Here is a 19929-nt window from a genome sequence, read left to right as displayed (position 1 = left end):
ACAGATGTTCTATGAATTAATTTTTTTTTTAAATTAACTTTGGTAACTCAAGTTCCTGAGCCATTTCCTTGAACAGCCTGAGGAGCAAGTCAAGTACCCAGTGTAGACATACAGTCATGAAACCCGTCTACGATGGAAGACAGGCAGAAACCAAAAAACCTCATTATTCTGAAATCCAAAAAAAAAAAAAAAAAAAAAAAAAAGATAGAGGTGTAAAGTTTCTCAAATTTAAATGCATACTTGAGTCATAAGCTGATCTTGTAAAAATGCAGATTTTGATTCAGGAATTCTGAGATGGGGCTCGAGCCGCTGTGTGTCCAACAAGCACCCAGTGATGGCCATGCTTGGAGCCCAAGGAAGGACCTTGCGCTTGGAGCAGGGAGGTCAGAGCATTTAAGTCCAGGTGTCCCATAAAGTTTGACTTCATCAGTAACTCAGCTAGCGAGCACCCAAGGAATGCTATCATAGTTAAGAGGTGATACATGTTTTGTGTACATTTTTGTTCTTTACCAGAAATTATATTTACAGGAGAAGACTTATCTGTTGTGTCCATTCTTACCAGGCTCCGCGAGTGGGAATAACGTGGTTTATCAGTCTCTGACAGGTTGTACATGGCTAAGCTGTGGATTCTGCTCATCTACCCCCAAGAGCACACACCGCAGACGCAGGGCCCAGAGGCAGAGCTGCCAGTCTCCTGAGCACATCCTCTAAAGCCCAAAGATCTGTGGTGGGAAAGGGCACTCCCGTGGCTTTTCAGATTATTCCATGCACTTTTTCCTAGCATTTTTTTTTAAGATTTTATTTATTTGTAAGAAAGACAGAGAGAGAGCACGCACGCACAAGCAGAAAAAGTGGCAGGCAGAGGCAGAGAAGCAGGCTCCCCGCTGAGCAAGAAGCCCCATGCTGGACTCAATCCCAGGACCTTGGGAGCATGACCTGAACCGGAACTGGAACCGGAACCTAAGGCAGCAGTTTAACCCACTGAGCCACCCAGGCATTCCTTTCCTAGCATTTTCAACAAATGAAAACACACCAAGACCCCAAGAGTCAGGCCCACATAGAATGAAGCACCTTCATTTGAAACTTCCTGTGTGTCTTAGGGAAGAGGCTAAGGTGACCCAAGGACGGCAGCCCTCAATTTCCCATCCATTCCTACCCCTGAGATTTTCAACAGTACAGTTAGGCCTCCTGTAAGAGGCAACAGCCCTGGGAAAAACAAAGATGAAAAAAAAAGAAGAAGGAGAAGAAACTAGATGATGCACCCAAGGAGAAGTGGATTCGGGGGGTTTCCTTCTTAGTTTTGCCTTCTTGATAGAATTGTCTGATTTAATTTTTAAATTCCTGATTTATTATAGAGTTCAGTATTTTTTTTTTGTCTACAGGCTGCAGCCCCTTAAGTCACTGTCATGGGTTGGAACCAGGCTGTTTTAAAACTGCCACAGGCGTATCACCATTCAAAGGGGAAGTACTGTTTAATGAAACTTCTCAGTTACATATGTCTGTGTACTGAGTGAAACTGTAAAGTGCATTTCTTAGTGGGGATCCTGATCCAAAATTTGAAAAACACTGGACTATCGTTTGCTTTTTGATAGTGGAGTGTTCTTTAAAGGCTTCGTTGTGTTTGCTTTATTTTTACTATATTCACCTGGCATTGCCTAAATTAGATGAGTTCAGGGCAAGCAGCCCCTTCACATATGTCTGTCCTTTCCCCTGTAAATTCCTAGAACTCATGTAGCAAGTTCATACGTTATATGTATAATACGTATAATATTAAATTCCTCCAGACTATCCATCATATTAACAGGCCACATTTAATCCACCTCTGAACTATTCCTGGGTGGTATTCACCTGCTGCCCTACATTTAACCCACTACCGGAGTGCTCAATCCACAGCTTCTGCCTTACAAGACAGAAGAGTTAAAGAGTTATCAAAGAGTTATCCAAAAAGTCCTGATTTTTCTAGCAAAGATTGCAGTGGGCACCATAAATACGTGAAAATTCTTTAACACTCCTTATTTTATGCAGGACTTTCACTCCTTTCCCCCCATAGGAGAAGGGTCTTTCTGTTCCTCAGCAGTAGTCTGTCCTACTTGGTTTTCCGTTCCACAGAGCCGGTGTCAAGTTTCAGCTCCTCCTTGAATTCCAGCCCGCTGAGACGTCCCTCTAGAATCATCCAAAATGGAGCCGCTTACAGCGTACCCTTTAAGATGTTCAGGGTCGAAAGCAAAGGTATTTGCAGTTTTACTGTCTATGGTTCTATGCACAGTAATGTTATTTCTTCTACAACTAAAATTCCTAAAACCTAAAATCAACAGCTTTTATACCTTCGAAGTGAAAGATGCAAAAGGAAGAACGGTTTCTCTGGAAAAGTTTAAAGGCAAAGTAAGTTGTATCTTCTGATTTTTTTTTCCATTGTTCATTCATGTTCTCTGTTTAATGAAATCAGTTTTTCATTGTTAAAGGGTCGTAAGTTATACTTTAGTCTTCAAAGTAATGTTGTTTGTGTATCACTTTAGCCATCAAAGTTCTCATAGTGTATCTGCTTCTAATTGATAAACTATGTCCTGTCTTCAGAGGCATGCTGAATTAATACTTTAAGTTGTTTAGGAAATTCTTATAGTTAGTAATGTGACTATGGAGACATTAAAAAACATTAATTCCATAATCTAGCAACATTAAAAACCACTCTTACCGATGTTACTATCTTTTATTTAAAAATAAGCCATTGTATCTGATGCTTTTTTAATGGTGGTGATCTTTCGGTCTTGATTCATGCATCCAGGTTACAATTTTCAATAAAGTTGGGTATATCTAAAAATATGAAATAACTATCTGCTTCGAAAGGGTTTGGGATTTTAACTACTTGCAGACTTTTTTTTTTAATCTTTTATTTGCTTCACTTTCCGGTTGGATTTTTTTCTTTTTCCGGGAGGTTGCCCTAGTTGTAAACGTGGCTAGTGACTGCCAACTCACAGACAGAAATTACTTAGCACTGCAGGAACTACACAAAGAGTTCGGACCATTCCACTTCAGCGTCTTGGCCTTCCCGTGCAATCAGTTTGGAGAATCGGAGCCCCGCCCAAGCAAGGAAGTAGTATCTTTTGCAAGAAGTAACTACGGCGTGACATTCCCCATCTTCCACAAGATTAAGATTCTAGGATCGGAAGCAGACCCTGCATTTAGATTTCTTGTTGGTAAATATCTGTCTTGCCTTGCCAGTTTAATGTTTTTAATTGCTTTTCCTTTTTAAAACAAAAGAGACCAGGGCCATACTTTTCTGTTTCATTTGAAATGTTTTAGTGGGAGAGTTTGATAAAATACCCAAGAGCCAGAATCTCATGTTTTGTAATTTTCTAGAAGTTATGCTTCCCTGAAGTCAATGTTTCAACCCCTTGAATGGCAAAATGAGTCTACTCCAATGTATTTTATTCCTTTATGATCATTTTCCTGAAGAATTTGTCTGAAGTGTGGTCATGGCTATCTTCACAAAATATCTTCACAAAATAGCTCTTGGGGAAATGTCCCTCCCCATTTTAAAGCTATCTGTGTCTCATGAATATTGCTGGGCATTATTAGTAGACATATCTTTGTGGTTAATTTTATGTTGTTTACTTGTCTGAGATACTATCTTTAAGGATGAATAATGTCTCGGTTTACCAGGTTTTTGCTAAAATTTGTAACAGAATATAAGGATTTTTTTTGGAGGCGGGTATATTAGGCTATGTCTAAAATTAAACAAGCTACAGAAATGTGTTTAAAGATTTTCCTGGGCCAAAGGTAGTGAGATATAGTGACTAAGGGCATTGGTTTTAGCTCCATTCTCTGGCTTCAAACCCCTACTCTGTTGCTTTTGCTGTATGGCTTCAGGTACATGAGATAACTCCTCTGTGCCTTCCTCCTCATTTGTGAAATGAGACTATTAATACTACCTACTGCCTGACATTGTTTGTATTCCTAAGTATATTACTAGCTAAAAGCAAAGTATTTAGATGCTGCTAATACCTTGCCAAACACTACTCTAAAGGATATTCAGCTAATGTCCTCTCATCTGACTTATACAGATGATATCCTCAGTCCTATTTTCACAGATAATTTGAGTTTTCATAAAACAATGACCTTCACCAGATAATCAAGCTTCCAGTCCAGTAAGTCAGCTAATGATACTCTATAAAATTTAAGTGTGAAATCAGAACCTTTTAAAAACATATTTAATTTCTAGGGGAAATTAGCACAATGCTTAACACCCTGCATAGTAATCAGAGTGATATCTTCATCCCTTTTATTTCCAGGATACACTGAGGAAAGACAAGCCAGACAGAGCACATGTCCTTGTAATCATTTTCAGTTATAGCAGCCAGATATGTGGGCATCATAGCTCCTGAGTTCTCCCCCTTTGTCACTAAAAAAACTTCTGAAACTCCACCTACCCCATGTAATCCAAAAAAGTAACAGTGACTTAAGGTTTCACTGAAGTTAGATGAAGCTCCAGAGACAAAGACTCTGAGTCATAGTCAAATGAAAATTAACATCTTTTTAAAACAAGCCAAAATGGACTGTAACTGGTCACGTGGTCACAAACAGGCCCATTCTGCCCGTGTGTGCAGTTGTCACTAGACAGGGCTTCTGGACACGGAGGCTCATGGGGACTGAAGCTAAGCCACAGCAAGGCGTGTGTTGAGGGGGCTGTACCCACCTGGAAAGGTGTTTTTTCCTAATTCACATCAAGATGTTAGGTCAGCTAGAAAGAGCTCTGCCCTGACATGTACTATCTTTAGAGACACATTTTTCATTACAGAAAAGGGCAATTTTTCAAAATGATTTTGAGGCGGTTTTCATGTGGTAATATGATACGCTGAGTCACTGATGTTTGCTCTATCAGAAATATTTTTCTCTAATAATGAAATAAATTGAACTGCTTGGCACAGTGCACAAAGTAAAGCGCATTTAAGTAATCAGGCTACTTTTTATTTCTCGTTTTTAACCCTATGCTCCCTCGTTGGTTGGTTCTCCCAGCACAAAGTATCGTACACCTTAAAACTCTCGGCAGTGTGTTCCTTCTACCTATTTAATCTCGATTTCTGAAAGAATAGTTAACACTTGTAATCTCTGCTTCCCTGTCTCCGTTTCCTTCTTAGACCACTGTATCTGGCTTCTTGCCAGGACCTCCTGAACCTTCCAGGTACCAGTGACTGCCACTCTGGCCCCTTCTCTTTCTCCTTTTCAGGTTCCTCCTTTCCATCAACCCTTAATTCTGCTGAGCCTCTGGATTCTGCCACAACCCACTGGGGCTCTTCTCATTCTATCCCCTTTCCCTGAGTGAGGTCTCTCTCCTAAGCTCCAAAGCCATGTAGTGAGTGGCCTCCTCTGACTGGAAGACCCACATACACCTGAGTCCCCTCGTGTACAAAAACAAATTTGTCATCATCGTCCTAAAATCTGCTTGCTTTTCCATAGGACTAGGAAGGTCTGTGTATCAGTCCTGGTTCTACCACTTACTAGCCATGAGACCTTGAGTTTAGGACTCCATTTTTCTCATCTGCAAAATGGGCTTAATAATAATACCCACCTCACAGTGTTGCTGTAACGATTAAATGGAAGGATCCATTTAGAGCAATGAGCACACATTACTAGGTACATAGTAAACAAGTTATTTATATTTTTTTCTTATGTTAGTCAGTGCACATCAATTCTGGGTAGTGTAAGTGGAAAAAACATCTACATTTCTTAAATTGAGATGTATCAAAAGGACAGCATAATTTCTCAATATGATTTAACACTATATGTTAACTGGAATTAAATAAAAACTTAAAAAATAATGTGATAAAGAACTCCTTTCATTTTTTTCTACATTACATGTAATGATATTAAAACCATAGATAACATTTAATATGAAAATAATTCCATACATGCCATTACCAAGGACCATTGGAGCATCATTTTATCTCTAAAAATGTTAGGAAACTGAAAATTTTGAGTGACAAAGTAAATTTTTTTTGTTTCGATCCGATCCAAAATAAACCACTTTGTTTCACGATTCCAGATCAGTAGAATCATCAGTGAAGTCACCAAATATACAGAAATACGGTTACTCAAAGCTTGAGTTTTGCTTTGTTTGGGTGTTTTGCTTTTTGTTTTGTTTTTGACATTCCTAGAACTTGATTCTAACATTGTCACTTACATAGATACTAATAGAAATGACAATCTTAGCAAAAGAATAAAATTATGCTCATGAAAATATATTCTGGTATTTTAGATTCTTCAAAGAAGGAACCGAGGTGGAATTTTTGGAAGTATCTGGTCAACCCTGAAGGCCAAGTTGTGAAGTCCTGGAGGCCAGAGGAACCCATTGAAGTCATCAGGCCTGAGATAGCAGCTCTGATTAGACAAATGATCTTAAGAAAGAAAGAGGACCTGTGAACATGGCAGTGAGTCATTCAGACGCAGTAATCGGAATATAGACATGTCAGGGTGGGGGTGGGTGGGTTTTGTCTTGAAGACTCTGACAATAAAATGTGGCCCTGAAGGATGGGGTGTTTTATTTTTAGGATACCTTGCCAGTGAGTGGTAATGATTGTCCCCAGGTCAGAGATATTACCTAAAGCAAAAATAAAGAGTAGCTAAAAAATCAAAATGCAATATATTAAATATTTCATCTGACCACACTAAATAATTCAGAATACAGAGTCACCAACGTGCATCAATATCCTGTTGTTCACCTTGACATTTTCCAGGATTGTACTTGATGGAAATGCCAACACACTAGACCACTGTTTGAATTCAAGACACTGTATGTGACTGAAATTTCAGGAGTAACTAAATGTAAATGGCTATTTTTATGTAATAAAATACAAAATAAACATTGAAAAATGTGAAATAGATTCAAATCCCTATATACTTCTGTTTCATGTACAGGATTTTGTTTCTTTACTTGTTTTTTGTTTTTTTTCAAGATTTTATTTATTTATTTGACAGAGGCAGAGATCACAAGTAGCAGAGAGGCAGAGAGAGGGAGGAGGAAGCAGGCTCCCTGCTGAGCAGAGAGCCCGATGTGGGGCTCGATCCCAGGAGCCTGGGATCATGACCAGAGCCGAAGGCAGATGCTTAACCAACTGAGCCACCCAGGCGCCCCGACTTTTTTTTTTTAAGTACAGGTTCATAATATGTTTTATTATATCTGCCCGAATAGTCACTCATGAATGACACTATCCTAACACTTGAAAAAGCCTTCATCACTTTCAGTTATTTCTAGGTTATTTTCCAGAAGCAACTCAAATTTTATAAATAGAATATTAATAGTTGAATTGCAGGCTCTATTTCTGAATGATAATCCTAAGTGTAAGAAAAAAGACAGTATTTGATGATTTAGCTCAATTCTTGGTATATTAATTTTGGTTGCTCATATGTTTAGACTAGATCAGCCATTTGGAAAGAATTCCATGCCACATCATTCTGATAGCAGAAACAGTAAGATTCAACTCTGAATCATCAAAGGTCTGAATGTAAACAAAGGAGGTTTGCAGTCACAACAGCCTTAAACATCAGCAGTCACCGAACCCTTTGATAGAGCCACAAAATGCTTCGTCTCCCAAAGTCATAACTTTTATGTTCTGTCAGTCTTACAATTATTGACTAACAGAGCAACCTGCCAAGTTGGTGAAGTCTAGATACTCATTTCATATCTAGATAGATATTCATTTCATAAATTCAATAGGAAGACTAGGGCAAAAGAAAAAAAGGGAAAGGCAATCATGTAATATTCAGCTAAGAAGGAAGACCCAATCTCAATAACCATGGCTCCCAAATTCTGACCTGATTAATGAAAGTGAAGAGGGTTTTTTTATGGTGAAGTCAGTAATGCCACCTCAGTATATAGTTCTGTACAAGTGTTTAAAGTTCTTGGAGAAACCAAAAATTTATTTCTTGGATCACCTTCTGCTTCAAAGTATATGTCCAGACACCCACAGTTGGGGGTACAGTTTCTACTAGAGGTCAAGAAGATTTACATGGATAGATTCAAGAACGGCAGGTTAGTATGTCAGCAAACCTGCTTGTACCCTTCACCAGCCATATGACTTTGGGCAAGTCCACTAGACTACTTTTAGATTTGCTCAGCCATAAGTTGAGGTCAGACTGAACAAAGAGCTCCTTCCAGCTCCACCAGTCAATGACCATGCTCAACAAGGTGTCTTCGTGATCAGGAATGGAATCAGTACTGATCTGAATTGTTTTTGAAGAAATAGAAGCCCTCAAACAAGCCTATCTGTCCTTTGCGATTTTGCGCCCAAGAGTGTAGAAGCAGTTTGAATTCTGAGCCTCTCAGCAAAATTTTGTTCAGGGCAAACTCTCCAAGTGCTGCTCCCAGAGCACTCTTGCCCTGGGACAAGTGCCACAGGGCTGCTTCGGTGTTTTGTGTGCTCACGTTAGGGTATGAGCAGAAGTGTACATGCTAGCCCTATGCAGGCTGTGTAGACTCCCCTCTGTCCGACACTAATAGAGCTGCCCTGGAGACCAACCAGGACTGTCCTGGTGAATTCAGTTGAGATGTCCATCCTGCCCAAAGTCACTTGTTCTCCAAAGCCATATAAAGTGGGCTTTCAGTTACAGATCTCCAATCCTGGTTGCTTTATTCAACCTATGGTATCTACCCCTTGTCCTTTGGGTATGCAGAGAAGGCAGGTGGGGATTTGAAAGTGTGTCAAGTGAGTGTCCATTGAAGGTTCTGTAACGATGAGACTGTCTGTGCTGAAAGAGGGTGTGGAGCTATTTGCTGATCTCCTGCTACCCATAACTCCAATGTCTTATGTGAACTCCACTAAGTGCACACATACAGAGGGAAAAAATGTAGCTTTCGTGAACTGAGCAGATCTTCCCTGTCTCGGCATCAAAAAGCCTGAGACAGACTACTGTCTAAATTGAGGCGTATAACAGAAAACAGCTGGCATCCCATCAAAGGGTATTCAGTTGCCATTATGACAAAGGGACAAAATCAAATGCATTTAATTGTGATAATTCATAGGCTTGAAGTTTGGCTTATTGGGAAGGTGGGAAGGAGTACTTCATTCTAACTCCCAGTCTTCATCTCATAGCACATATGGCCATAGTGTTGGAGACTGGAATAAATATGAATTTGCCTGAGATATATCCTGAAAGTCATACTTCATTTTTTAAAATGCTTAGTAATTCAAGTATATCCATAGTATGTATAGAGGTAGGTATATACAGTTCCTAGTAATTATGGAATAGATAGCATATACCCAGTGGCTGATAACCATCACGTCTCTGGAAGAGGGGTCCCAATGTGCAGCACTTGCCAATTTCCAGGGTTTAAATGCTCCCACGTGGCCAACTTCCATCTACCAATGGCGTAATAACTAGCATGCCAAATTTCTGAAAACTTAACCATCATTTCTCACAAGCCACTATCAGTGGGCTCTAGGACACCAAAATTCTTAAAAATCAGACTTGTTAGGTTATCATAAGGATCTCCTACGAGATACATCTAGAGCAAAAAGGTATTATATGTTATTTATTTTTATTATATACTATTTATGTAGGCTATATGAATATGTGGAAGTACAGTTACTGAAATATGAAAAGCTTTTAACAATATGCTATTCTAATGACAGTAAAATCTAATGACTTCACTGAATCATCTATAGGTGACCTCAAGTAGGAAAATACTACAGTAAAAAAAATAATGTAGACCAGGCCTCAGAAGAAAAAAAACCTGCTTTTTGTGTGTTTCAACACATTTACTGTTTCAGAAGACTACCTTGCACAAGGTAAAAAGTCTTGAGTGATCCCTGTACAAAATATTATGTCCTTTGTGATGTTTCTTTGAAAGAAAAATGGTATATTTAGGTGGAGACAATATGTGGACACTATGTCCATGTTTATTCCTTACCTGGATTTCATCTTTCCCACGGAATAATAAAATTCTAATAACTGTCATGCCTAGAAATAACATCCCACACTGTTCCCCACTCTTCTCTTCCTTCCCTTTGCTGAACTGCTAACACTTGGGGGGAATGAAGAGTAGCTTTGATGTCCCAAATATGGATCCCTCTCTTTCCCTCTTACTCTATGAAAACATTCTTCTTTTGAATTTACATAGTCATTCTTATCCACTGGTCTCCTTAATTTCCCTTTATTGTGTCCCATTCTCTCCCCTCTTTCTCATCATCTCAATAATATGGAAGAACAGCTTTAAATACGTATTGTTTATTGAGTATGAATGTTGGCATTTTATGTCTTATTCTTTAGTTAAAAAAAATTAAAACGCAAAGGCCAAGCCTTCTTAATTTAGTAGGTTTTATTTTTATCAACAGGTCAGAGACTTTCCATCAAAAAGAACACACTGAAATTTAACCTTTTAAGAAAAAAGAAAATGAAAATAATATTTATGTGGAAAGGATCCTTTAAAAATGCTGAAAATAAAATGATAATGGGCAACAATGAAAAGAGAATGAGATGTGAAAGTAGCAAAATGCATAAAGAATCCAATTGTAGGCATCTATCTCCCATGGTTTACATGTTTAAACTTAAAATAAGATTTAAAATCATGTAATTATAATTGTAATTTATAATCTAGTAGAGTAGACTGTAATATATTTCTTACATCTCACTTAGAATATAACTAATTGACCACCAAAGTCAGTTCCATGAACTTGCTGCAAATGTCCACATGAGGACACGTATGTCACTGTATGTCTGGGACCCAGCATGTACTTGACATTGTTGCATGAGCCAGTTGCATGGGCCCCCAAGGGAATCAGAAAATATTTAAAAGCATATTATACAGTCAATTCTTCCCACTTCATAAGCTAAATTTCATGTTCTAATCCAAATATTTTATGAGTCTGTGACTTCACAGAAGATGAAGTAAATAATTGAAGCAAATCCTCCAAACTATTCAACTCCATCCCCACCCCAAAATTCCACTTTTCTTGGTATTTCAAGTGAAAATGTTGGAGTTGACTGACTCATCTGGAAAGTTACCTCAGTTCTCCATTCAGCTGGCACATACACACGGTTTTAGAGACCTGCTCTGATGTCGTATTAAGAAACTGATTATCGGGGCACCTGGGTGGCTCAGTGGGTTAAAGCCTCTGCCTTCGGCTCGGGTCATGATCCCAGGGTCCTGGGATCAAGTCTAGCATTGGGCTCTCTGCTCAGCAGGGAGCCTGCTTCCTCCTCTCTCTGCCTGTCTCTCTGCCTACTTGTGATTTCTGTCTGTCAAATAAATAAACAAAATCTTTAAAAAGAAAAAAAAAGAAAGAAACTGATTATCTAGAGAGAATACTAAAGACTTAGTTGAAAACTTGGGGAAACATCTTGGGCTTTCCATTTCAAATTGTCATTGTATTCTAAATCTTATATATATATAAATCTTATATTTTTATATATATATATACACACACACACACACACACACACACACACATACATATACACCATATCACAAATACTTTCATACTGTGTACCCAGACCTCCAAAAATATTACCTGGGAAATTTTTAAAGAATTAATTGTATTGGTTTCTTCATTATTTACAAAGCTTTCTATTGTATTATTATTGAGTAACGAAATAGCAATTATGAGTATTATGATAACTAGTGCCCCAGTTCATAGCAGAAAGTATACACATACACACATACAGATACACTGATTACAGAATTAATTATATGCTGATGTCCATTGTATATGCAATAAGAGAGCAGTTGCATGTTAGCTGATGCCATTGATATATTCAACCAGCTAACAATACACTGCCAACCCATCACACACAGGTAACTAGTACAGCTTGTTAACGAGAAGAATTTACCCAGAAGCAAGTGGCAGGGTAGTTGTGGCTGCCAAACTGACCCAAAGCAGCCAGCTAACAACACACTGCCTACCTGACTCAGGTCACTCCTGCTTGTCATGGCCCATGACATCACTGAAGCTACATTTACAACGTGAAACACTGGCACAATGGTAATCTTAAGAGTCCCGTAAAAGAAAATTTATAAACAAAACTTGTTCCTCCAAAACAGTTATAAAATATAAAAACATTATTTTTAAAACATAAAAACTTAAAAAGGAAAACTCTCAGAATACTTGCATTTAGCTATTCTAAAGTAAATGCTTGGATATCAAACTATGGTACATGTGAAATAACCAAGTTATACTTAACTGTAGCTTTTCCAATTATTTCTATTTACTGACCAAAAGACCAGTTGTATTAGGCAGTAAAATATTTAGTAGGAGACCTGGCAATACATAAGCTGGGCAAAAAACAAAACTGCAGCTATTTTGGAGGAGAAAAAACTCAATATTAAAGTATTTAGGGAATGTAAGGACTTAAAACTGTCGTTCATTGTCTCCCACTATAAATAACATTAGTCATTGCATTCTGAAAGGGCCATTTTGTGTTTGATTTATTGTGACACCACTGAAATACTGAAAATTTTAAATTATAAGAAAAATCTGTAAAAATGTTGATGGGTTTGAAACTAGAATCTATGAGGAAAGTTTAAAGGAATAAGAACAATTTCGGGTAGAGAGAAGGCACAGTGAATGGTGATAGTGAGAGATTTAAAGCATATGAGGGGGGTGCCTGGGTGGCTCAGTGGGTTAAAGCCTCTGCCTTCGGCTCAGGTCACGATCTCAGGGTGCTAGGATCGAAACCCACATCGGGAATCTCTGCTCAGCAGGGAGCCTGTTCCCCCCCCCCCTTTCTGCCTGCCTCTCTGCCTACTTGTGATCTCTGTCAAATAAATAAAAATAAAACCTTTTTAATAAATAAATAAAGTGGGGCACCTGGGTGACTCAGTGGGTTAAAGCCTCTGCCTTTCGCTCAGGTCATGATCCCAGGGCCCTGGGATCAAGCCCCGCATCGGGCTCTCTGCTTCGCAGGGAGCCTGCTTCCTCCTCTCTCTCTCTCTCTGCCTGCCTCTCTCCCTACTTGTGATCTCTATCTGTCAAATAAATAAATAAAAGCTTAAAATAAACAAATAAATAAATAAAGCATATGAGGGCTGTTTATGTGGGAAAAAGAAGAAAAACTCCTACAGATTTGTTTTATTTTTACGCTGATTACAAGAGAAGCTACAGGCCTTTGGCTTCAGACTTTCAAGGAGAAAAAGGACTACATTGGATCAACTTTAAATTGCTAAAGGAAGGACAGACCATCAATTAGGCCACTTCTCCAGTTATCCACCAGATGGCACCATTTCCCCCTTTTTGGGAGGAAAGATTAACTGCAACAATGGCAAGTGCAACTAGCAACTGTTAAAATTAACAGCCAGCTAGCAATGCACTGCCTACCTGACACATCCATGCTTTCCTGTTGAGGCAAAAACTAGAAAGCACCAGCGGTATACAAATGATTACCACTGTCAGGGATCTTCAACTTCTAACAGAAATAGGGGGTAGGGGAGTGGATAATTAGACTCTGTAGTTAGTTATATCTTAGGAGATTGATTTTTTAAATTTTCATATCTTCAGACCACGCCATACTTCCAACAAATATCTTCTTTAGGAAAAATTATTTTGTTCAAGATCAGAATTAAGAGAACTAGAGCAGGCCCTAGATACTCACCTTGGAAGAACGTAGATTTCTCTTCTGCTTCAGGTCTTTGGCGAACACCCGCATGACATTCTCCTTCGAATATATAGACAACATATAGAGAGAAAAATTATTTTTAAAAATCATAATACTAGGCGTAGAATGTTTATACATCCTCAGCTTGTCCGGCTGCATTTACTTTTTTCTTTAGCAAGCAAGCACCTCCGGTATACAACTAAATTACAGATCACAAAATGCAGGATCAGGGTTTAGAGTTTTATGCTACATCTTGGTCCTAAATAGGTATTATAAACAGTGCCTTCGACGAGAAGCCCCTGGGAAACAAAAGGACACCACTCACCCACAGCATCTCTTCTTCTGTCCGGACCCTCCGCGGGGCGGTGCGCTCCAGTTTCCACTCCATCTCGGCAGAACTTCCCCCTACCTAGAGTTTGGCCTCCCCCGCCCGATCGGCTCTGGTTTCCCCCCGCCCAGGTCTAAGTCGGTTTTGACGCCTAATCGTCAAACATCTAGAGTCTCACCACCCCCTCCTCCCCCAGGGACCATCATTTTTCACCCTTAATTTTCATTTCCCCCATTCCTCCCGCTGCTCCTAGACGGCATTCCCCAGAGTACCGTTTAAAAAGCCGGCTGGGCGGCAGCCGGAGCGGGAATCCCCCGTCCCGCTTCTCATTGGCCAGCGCTGCGGTGACGTAAAAATGCGGAAGGGATTCCCCCAGCGCGCTGCGTAGCCCGCCACCACCTCCCGGCTGGCCGCCCTGCGCCGCCGCCGCCTGCTCTTTGTCCGCAGGCGCGCGCGCAGAAGCGCCAAGCTTTGCCGCGAGCGGTGGCGGGCCTGATCTGGGCCATGCGCCCAGGCCGTCACACCAGCAGGAGATGAGAGGGTTGGCGGGCGAAGAAGCGGGTTCTGTGAGTTCACGTTCTTTCCATTTTCAAGGTGGGGGAAAAAAGGTTCGTTATAACGGGGCCTCCTCTGCATTGGTAATAATGTTCACCGTTTGTGTAAAGCACTGACTTTAGACGTGTTCCTCCAACGTGTTCATCAGCTCTTGCTCCATTTTTCAAATAGGCAGGAAAACGTGGCAAGATTTCTGTGCTATGAGAAAGGGGAGCCATCTCATTGATTCAATAAGTTCTCTGCTGTAGCCATTTGGAAGGGGCCAGCTTCTCTCACTTGAGCTTCTCAGCTATCTTCCCAAACAGGAGGATGATGAGCGAGATGAGGCATTGGTGAAGGCTGGCGACAGGGAGCACCTCATGAGGAGTGCAGAGCCAGCAGGAAAGCTGAGCAGACTGGGGGCTAAATCAGGAAGGAGAGGATGATTTGGGGGGGTTAGGGAGGGGTTTAGAGGGAAATGACAAGGAACCAGATGGGCTGTGCAGCCTCAGCAGCCCCACCTAAGCTGCCAAGGGAGGCTGGCTATGCCATATGGCAGGAGGGGAAACTGGGGAACCTCTGACAGACTGGCAACCAGCTTCTCCCTTCCAGTAACCTCCTCCCTACCTTCCCCCATTTGACACTGGGATTCCTTTCCCTTTAATGCAACCTGTGGGTTTGGCATTTCCCTGGTGAAAGGATTCAAAGACATCAGATACTCAAAAGGGTCAATGATTTTAAAAAAATAAATAAACTAAATTCACTCTCCTGTTTCCTTCTTATGGAAAGCAAGGAAAATTGACATCAAGGCTGAGACCCAATCTTGAACCAGTTTTCCATCTGCAATGATAAAGGTTAGGGAAAGTGCTGCACAGGGTAACAATCAGATGAGATTTATCAAAATGCTTGATAGTCAAATAACCCATGGACTGAAAGATCTGTAATTCACCCACAAGAATTTTACCTTCCTTATAGTCCATTCAACTTCCAGTAAATCCTTTCAGCAAATATTGAGGCTAAATAAAGTAAAATATTGGCTGAGAGTCAAATGTATTGTTAAAGAACAGTTTTGCAAATGCCAGCTAAAATTAGCAGCATATTGGAAATAATATGGGAGACTTTTTGTTCTACTTCTAAGTATCATTTTACGTGTACCACTTATGAGAATGGGCACAAACGCAGGAGTAATAAAAGCCAATTCATGAACTTGTAAACCCATGTAAACTGTGATTTTAGAATCTGTCTCCTTATGAGTACTAAGAATAGTGAAATACTCTTTTAAAATTCGCTTTATCTGTAATGCAATTATAAATTCCATTTTAGCTGTTAGTTCCACAACATATCACACAGCCTCCAAATGCCTTTTTTCCCCTAGGTTAAAACAGAAAAGTAAAAGCCAAGTATTTTCCTTTAAGAAGTTATTGTGCATTTAAATATTCATATTAAAATTTAACAGGAGTGATGGAAATAGAAAAATCACCATTGGCAAACACCACAGTACTAACTGTTGCTGTTGAGAACCATGAATAGTAAAACTGGTGTACATATGATGAGGGTTTTGCCTCCAGTGATCCAATTCGAAAAGGAAAATTACAACTTTTCATTGGACAAATCTGGCAGCCTCCACCTCAACCAAGTAATAAATTAACCTCACCATTAATGACACATTGACATCCTGTGCCTCCTGATAGGACACATTGGGAAGGGCACAACATCACTTCTGCGACATCCCTGCCAAATTAATTAAACAATAACATGCATTTAACAATGAGAAAATGCTAAACAAACCAAATGAAAGAATATTCACAAAATAAATGGCCAGTAGTACTCTTCAAAAGTGTCATCACGAAAAAGAAAAACAGAAATTATCACAGGTCAGAAGTATCTATCTAAACATGACAAATGCATTGTGAGATCCTGGACAGAAGCCTGGACCAAAGGAGGGAAACAGGCATTTGTCGGATGATTGCCGAAATTTGAGTAACATTTGTAGATTAGTTAACATAGGAGTAGTAATGCTTATTTCGTACTTATAATCATTGTGCTCTAGTTGTATTAAATGTTAACGTATGGGGAAGCTGTGTGAAGGACATGAATTATTTGTACCATTTTGGTAACATTTTTATAAGTCAAATTATGTCAAAGTAAAACTTAGGAATGAGAAACATTAATATCATGTGGTCGTATGACTAGAAATGATAGAATAGAAATTAGTATGGCATAAGTTTTTAGGAGAAAATAGAAATATCCTGTAAACATTATCTTATTTTTTATCAAATACGGTTTAGGAGTAATGCCTAATTCATCAGTTTATGTGTCTGTAATGTACCATCTTTTTTTTTTAAGATTTTATTTATTTGACAGAGAGAGAGAGAGATCACAAGCAGGCAGAGAGGCAGGCAGAGAGAGGGGGGAGCAGACTCCCAGAAGAGCAGACAGCCCGATGTGGGGCTTGATCTCAGGACTTTGAGATTATGACCCCAGCAGACGCTCAACACACTGAGCCACTCAGGCATCCCTGTAAAGTACCATCTTCAAAACGTTTGCTCTACGTGAGTGGGTTTTGCAGATCTGTGATAAGAACAGGGCTGTGAGGAAATTCCTCCGCGAAGGCCAAGGTCAGTTCGAAGGATTTGGGACAAGAAGGTGAGGGGGAAAAGAGGTGAAGCAGGGAGAAGGGAGAAGAGGCGAACGTGAAACACTTTTCTTGACTCCTGTCTTGGGGGTGCTTTGAGAGTCTGAGAAGTTCCCTATCAATGGGAAGCAAGAAGATATCCAAAGCTTCCCAAATGCAGTTATTTTTTTTCAATTACATGATCACATTTTCTAAATAATAATGTTACATATCTCAAAAATACACAATGTACAAAGTGAGCTCCCTTCATCGGCCCTCCCAGCTTACTCCTTTCCCCCAGAGCTGCGTCAGACCATTTCTAATGCATTTACATACAGAAATGTGTACTGAGAGTTGGGCGCTGTGAACCTTCCAACGTAAATGCGATCTCACTACACGTATCGTTTTGCAACTTGCTTTTTCTATTTCACCGCATTCAGTTGCAAACTGGAGAGCTTCCCCATCCCCAACTCCAACTGTCGGTTTTCACGCCGCTAGCGTCGCGGCGTCTCCGGGTGGGCTCGCGCCCGCACCTGGCGCGCTCCAGCCAGCCCCCGACTCGCGCCCCACCTCCCGCGCGGGCCAGACCCGCTCCGGAGCCCGCCTACTGGACAAAAGGGACCGTTGCTGGGCTCTGTAACCGCCCCTGCGGCACGTGCCTGTCAGGCAGGACTTGGGGGAGAGCGCCACTCCTGGCGGGATCAGTACAGCTCCAGCCACGTGGGACAGGGGGAAGACAGGGTGCAATGGGAGAGTCGGGACGTGGGCCTTGAGGTTTGGGGAAAGGAAGGGAAGGAGAGCATCGTGCTCTGGACTGATGATCTGTCTGAGCATGTCTCCCCACCACCCCCCCCCCCCAATATATATAGCTAAACATACCGCATGGGAAGGAAGGAATGACTCCCTTATAATACTAGCAGGGCTCGAAAGACAACTTGTGAAGGTTCTAGTGAGTAAAAGCCTCAATCAGAAGAATAAATACCACCTCACCGCTGGTTACATTGACTTATTACTTTAGGTACATGCATATTTTCCCGTTACTACCTCGTTTCTAAATACAGGGTCCGTCCTTTAAAATATATTTCTTTAAAATATATTCCTTCCTATATTTTAACTAAGGTGAAGGGTAACATTTTCCCAGCTTAAAGCATGAAATCAGAAGATCACTTCTCCTCCAACTACGGAGCTGCTTTAATGCATTTTCCCCTTCTGTTGCTGCTTAGGGTAGCTCTTGCATAGGCTGCTAAGGTATTTACCCTCACGATTTTATGGGATGAAAGGAAAATATCAAACTGATTTCAGTACAAATCTGTATAAAACCAGGGATGAAGTCAAGCATATGAACATGGTGTCCTCTCAAGAAATAAAGGCTCATGAATGTGTGCAAATCCTTTTACTACATCTCTTACCAGCACTTCAAGCACAACAAAATCCAAAACAGAATTGAGACTTTCCTATTCCTCTCGTCCCCAAACCATGTTTCCCGCCCCCTTCATCCAGCCTGTTCCCAATATCCCCATCTTCCTGGTGGAACAGAATCAAAGTCAGCCTTCCTTAACACTTACCCTTCCCACAAGCCCAAACCCAGATATCAAAGGCAGTCATTTTCACCTTAGCACTGTTGATTGCATCTGCCTCTTCTTGATCTATTACAGTAACCTAATTGATAATTAAATATTTAGTCTATTCCCCTTGAGTCCATTCATTTAACATGTTTATTTGCACAGTGCAAGTTCCGTGCACCGTGTAAAGCAGTGAAGATCCAGTGATAAAGCTGTAAAAAGCTATATGCATTATCTTTAGCTGATTGCATTTCTGCCCTGCTCAAATCCCTGCAAGAATCTTTCCTACACAGAATTCAGTCCCAAGCTTTCTAGGGCACATACAAGCCCTCTTCAGTTTAACTTCTGCCTTTCTTGCATCACCTGCCGCAATACCACCAGTATCTTCTGTTCCCCACAATGTAGATGATGGCCAGCACTCTCCTGCCTTCAGGCTACCTCACTTTTTATTGTTTGCTTTTAAGGAATATCTACACCCACTGTGCGGCTTATGCTTAAACAACTAAGCCCTAAGGCATCCTCCCTGCCCCCACGCTACCTCACTCTTGAGGACTTTTTTTTCCTATCTTCTAACAATCTTATCCTTGAAATTTCAGTTCCTTGTTCCAAAACCCCTCTCAAATCTCCTGAATTCTTATTTTTTCTCTCCCCTGTGTTCCCATAGCATTTTGTTTGTATCTTTAGTCAGCTAAATTCCAGCTTTTATATTTGTGTGCAGTATATTAGAAGCTCCAGGAATACAAGGATCTCCTCTTTTTCATCTCTGTGTCCTCCAGAGAATGTCTCAGTGCTTTATGCATAGTTAAACTTTATACATTGATCATATTCAATATCTGTTTGCTGAATTGATTTGTAGATGAGATTAGGCCCTTTCCCGAATCATGGAATGAGGATTATAGAGTCAGAAAATAAAGGCCTTAATGTGGCTATGCTTAGAAGGTGATAAACCCAACTGTAAGAAAATTATGAGTAAAAGAGTGAAGTGGAAAGTGAGAGTGCATGGAGTAAGGTAGATCTGGGTCTTCCTAGGCCTGCCACTTGCTAACTTGAAATGTGTTAGTTCATCCCTTTAAGTCTCAGGCTCCTTTCTGTCAAGTATGGTAATTAGTATCCTCTATACTGATTCATGATGAGGAGCAAGAGAGATAATATAGGACCCCTGAAAGTATAAATTCTTTCCTTTGAGATGAAGTAATAGCACTAGATGAAGTAATTAGCATTAGATGGCTAATTTAAAAGAGTATTCAGATAATAAATATGTCTCTATAAAGCACTTGTCCAGAGGCTAGTATCCTTAGGTCCAGGAC

The 19929-nt window shown here is 40.3% G+C and overlaps 2 protein-coding genes across 4 annotated transcripts in view; one reads left to right on the top strand and one right to left on the bottom strand.

Annotated features, from left to right (window-relative positions):
• CDC20B (cell division cycle 20B) overlaps positions 1-13972 on the bottom strand; it is a 45225-nt gene extending 31253 nt beyond the window's left edge. The window contains exons 1-2 of the mRNA XM_046001153.1: positions 13910-13972; positions 13582-13644 (exon numbers count right to left, since the gene is read on the bottom strand). Of these exons, the coding sequence (XP_045857109.1) occupies positions 13582-13644; positions 13910-13972 (126 nt within the window). The remainder of the gene's footprint in view (positions 1-13581; positions 13645-13909) is intronic.
• On the top strand, positions 2173-6869 carry GPX8 (glutathione peroxidase 8 (putative)). 3 transcript variants are annotated; one of them, XM_046000055.1, is made up of 3 exons: positions 2173-2382; positions 2933-3194; positions 6254-6869. In XM_046000055.1, exons 1-3 carry the CDS (start codon positions 2179-2181, stop codon positions 6415-6417), a joined length of 630 nt encoding a protein of 209 aa, XP_045856011.1. In that variant the 5' UTR covers positions 2173-2178; the 3' UTR covers positions 6418-6869. The 3 variants fall into 3 exon arrangements, with proteins under 3 accessions (XP_045856011.1, XP_045856010.1, XP_045856012.1); XM_046000054.1 differs by having other exon boundaries at positions 2930-3194; XM_046000056.1 differs by lacking the exon at positions 2933-3194 and having other exon boundaries at positions 6254-6322.
• Positions 13973-19929: the final 5957 nt, after the last annotated feature.

This window comes from Meles meles, chromosome 3 (genome assembly GCF_922984935.1).
Source record: "Meles meles chromosome 3, mMelMel3.1 paternal haplotype, whole genome shotgun sequence".
In the NCBI taxonomy this organism is placed as follows: domain Eukaryota; kingdom Metazoa; phylum Chordata; class Mammalia; order Carnivora; family Mustelidae; genus Meles; species Meles meles.
Note: the sequence above shows the minus strand (reverse complement) of the source record. Positions and strands in the feature narration are given on the sequence as shown.